The sequence below is a fragment of the Acanthisitta chloris genome, unplaced genomic scaffold, assembly GCF_000695815.1.
Source record: "Acanthisitta chloris isolate BGI_N310 unplaced genomic scaffold, ASM69581v1 scaffold28413, whole genome shotgun sequence".
Classification (NCBI taxonomy): Eukaryota; Metazoa; Chordata; class Aves; order Passeriformes; family Acanthisittidae; genus Acanthisitta; species Acanthisitta chloris.
Genome location: NW_008663679.1, coordinates 1,082 through 3,502, shown reverse-complemented (window position 1 = coordinate 3,502; position 2,421 = coordinate 1,082). Strand labels below are relative to the sequence as shown.

General features: G+C 46.6%; 1 protein-coding gene across 1 annotated transcript; it reads right to left on the bottom strand.

Moving 5' to 3' along the window:
• Positions 1–1,034: 1,034 nt before the first annotated feature.
• On the bottom strand, positions 1,035–1,680 carry LOC103798791 (homeobox even-skipped homolog protein 2-like; the record flags this gene model as incomplete). Its single annotated transcript, XM_009071073.1, has 2 exons — positions 1,035–1,542; positions 1,601–1,680. Coding segments are annotated over 2 exons (588 nt in total), but the record flags the coding sequence as incomplete, so codon positions are not given.
• Positions 1,681–2,421: the final 741 nt, after the last annotated feature.

Below are 2,421 nucleotides of genomic sequence, written 5' to 3'. Positions count from 1 at the left end.
CCAGGCCGGACCGGGCCCGCTGTGCCCGTGCTCAAGGCCAGCTGTCATTCTTACAAATCCCTGCTGCTAACAGAATCGATAAATTTGGATTTGGAGGCTGATTGTTGTGGGGGTTTCTTTGTTTGGGGTCTTAATTTTAATCGCTTCATAGCCGCTTTATTCTCTGTAGATGGGGCGGGCTCGGACATTGCAGGGCAGCCGAGCTCAGGGGAAAGAGGACCGTGACTCGGGGCTGCAAGCAGCCCTGGCTCGGCTCTAGCCTTTTCTCCGTCTACTGCCTTTCTTTAATTTCGTTTGAGACGTACCAAATAAAAGCAGCCATAAAACCTTTTTTTCCCCCTCTCTCTCCAACGTTACGTCGAGCATCCCTTCCTTTCTCAGGCATATTTGACAAAAAAGGCATGCACTGTGGCCCCTTGGAAATCCACCGTTCATCTGCCTCCACCTCCCCAATAACCTCCAGCAATAATAACAGCCACCGTCCATCACCATGCCCCGCAAAGCACGGGGAAGGAGACGAGGGTGTTTCAAAGCCCCTGTTACAAGCAGAGGAAAAGTGAACAATGCCCGATTACCCCGAGGTGGACACAGACAGCACGTTGCATATACACAGAGAAGGGCATACACAGACAAACGCGGCCAGTTTCCTTGCATTCCCCTCTCTCTCTCTCTAATTTAATCTGTGTATGTATATACGCTCACATACAGCTCGAGAAACGCCGAGAGCTCCAAGAGCGCGGGGAAATACACTTTGCCTAAGTATAGGTGGGTGGATATTTGTGCCCACATATTCTGGATATATATCTACATATCAATGGATTTGGGCATGCACACACTCACACACGAAGGCACCCGCACAGGAACTGCCAGGACAGTGTGTTTCGGCTATCGGGGTAAAGAAGTAATTGCAATAATATTTTACAGCCTGGAGCTCTGTCTTCGCAGAAGAGAGAGCGCCGATGCAGAGGCGAGCAACTTTGGCGGTGGCGGTGGGTTTTCTTTGGTTTTTAAAGCCGGTTGGCAAAGTGCAGGGCTTAGATGGAGATGATAAAGGAAGAGTTACCTTTGTTGCTGTTTTCCTTTAGCTGGGAGGAAGTCAGGCTGGCCGGGGACCGGATCGCGGAGCAGCCCACCTCCACATCACTGTTCATATCTGTCTCTTGAGCAACTTCGGAATAAAGGCTGATTTTCTTCCTGCTTTCCGACGGCGGGATTTCGGATGAGACGGTACTTTCACTGCTGGGATGCTGAAGATTGAATAAAGTGTCTATTTCAAATTTGCCTTTGGCGGAGATGTCCCCTATAGCGCTGTGCAGGGAGGCGGCAGTCAGTCTCGGGCTGAGGCGACCACTGTGCGGAGAATTTTCAAGGGCCTCCAACACCGCATTTCCAGCTGAGTCTGACAAATTCGAGAGCCTTTTGCCAGCTGTAGGGCTGTGCAGCCCTCTCTCCATCAGGATCATCTCTTTTCTTATTCTTTCCATCATCTCAGCTTTATAAAAAATGTCAAAGTTGCAGGGCTGGTCCTGTACTAATGATGAGCTGCAGCAGGGGCTAATTCACATTCAGCCCGGCAAGTGTCTCTAAATATTATTATCTGTTTTTGAGGGAGGTGTAAAAATTGTGGGATGCCAAAGCGAGGGAATGACTGGTCAAAATGACCCATACATCCTTTCTAGCCTGAAATGTCATTCATCAAAAAGTGGTGCTCGTCATTAAGGTACGAATGACGCTGTTCGAATAATCATTTATTGTAACAGGTTTATAAGCAAATAAATACAAGCTCCTGTCAGTGGATAATGAAGGCGGCTTCAGAGCAGACAAATATATCCAGGTGGAAAGAAAGAAAGACAAGAAGTGAGGAGTAAAGCTCTTGTCCTTAGCTTGATCAGATCTTGCTTGAATTGCTCTGGGGTTTGGCCTCTGGGGTGGAATTGACAGTCTGATTAATAAAATGAGCTGTGCAACATTTCCCCCTTCATTTAGGTGCATCATTATGCTCTGATTTTTGTTTTGTTGCCTTTTAGGTCCTAATGATGCAGCTTCTTTCTCATTTGTCCTCGGACAGAACTACATGCTAAATATTAGATAATGCTTTTCTTTATTATTATTTCGGAGGCTGATTTTAGAACACAACGCGAGGAAATTCTGGAAGAGGATCAGAGGACCGAGAACCTCCTGTCGCTGATATCTCTTTACTTTTCCCTCCCATTTCCAGACCGCGTTAAGTACTTTTATTTAGGAATTTACACTGACACCCCCACGCACCCCCTCACACAAGCGAACCTTATGCCCAGACTTTACAAGACCACTGCTGCTATCAAGCACAGATTCGAATGTACCCACAGTAGTTACCTGAAAATTAGAATTTTTGTTTTAGGAATATAGTATATTACAGCAATATTATATTTTTTTTCTTCG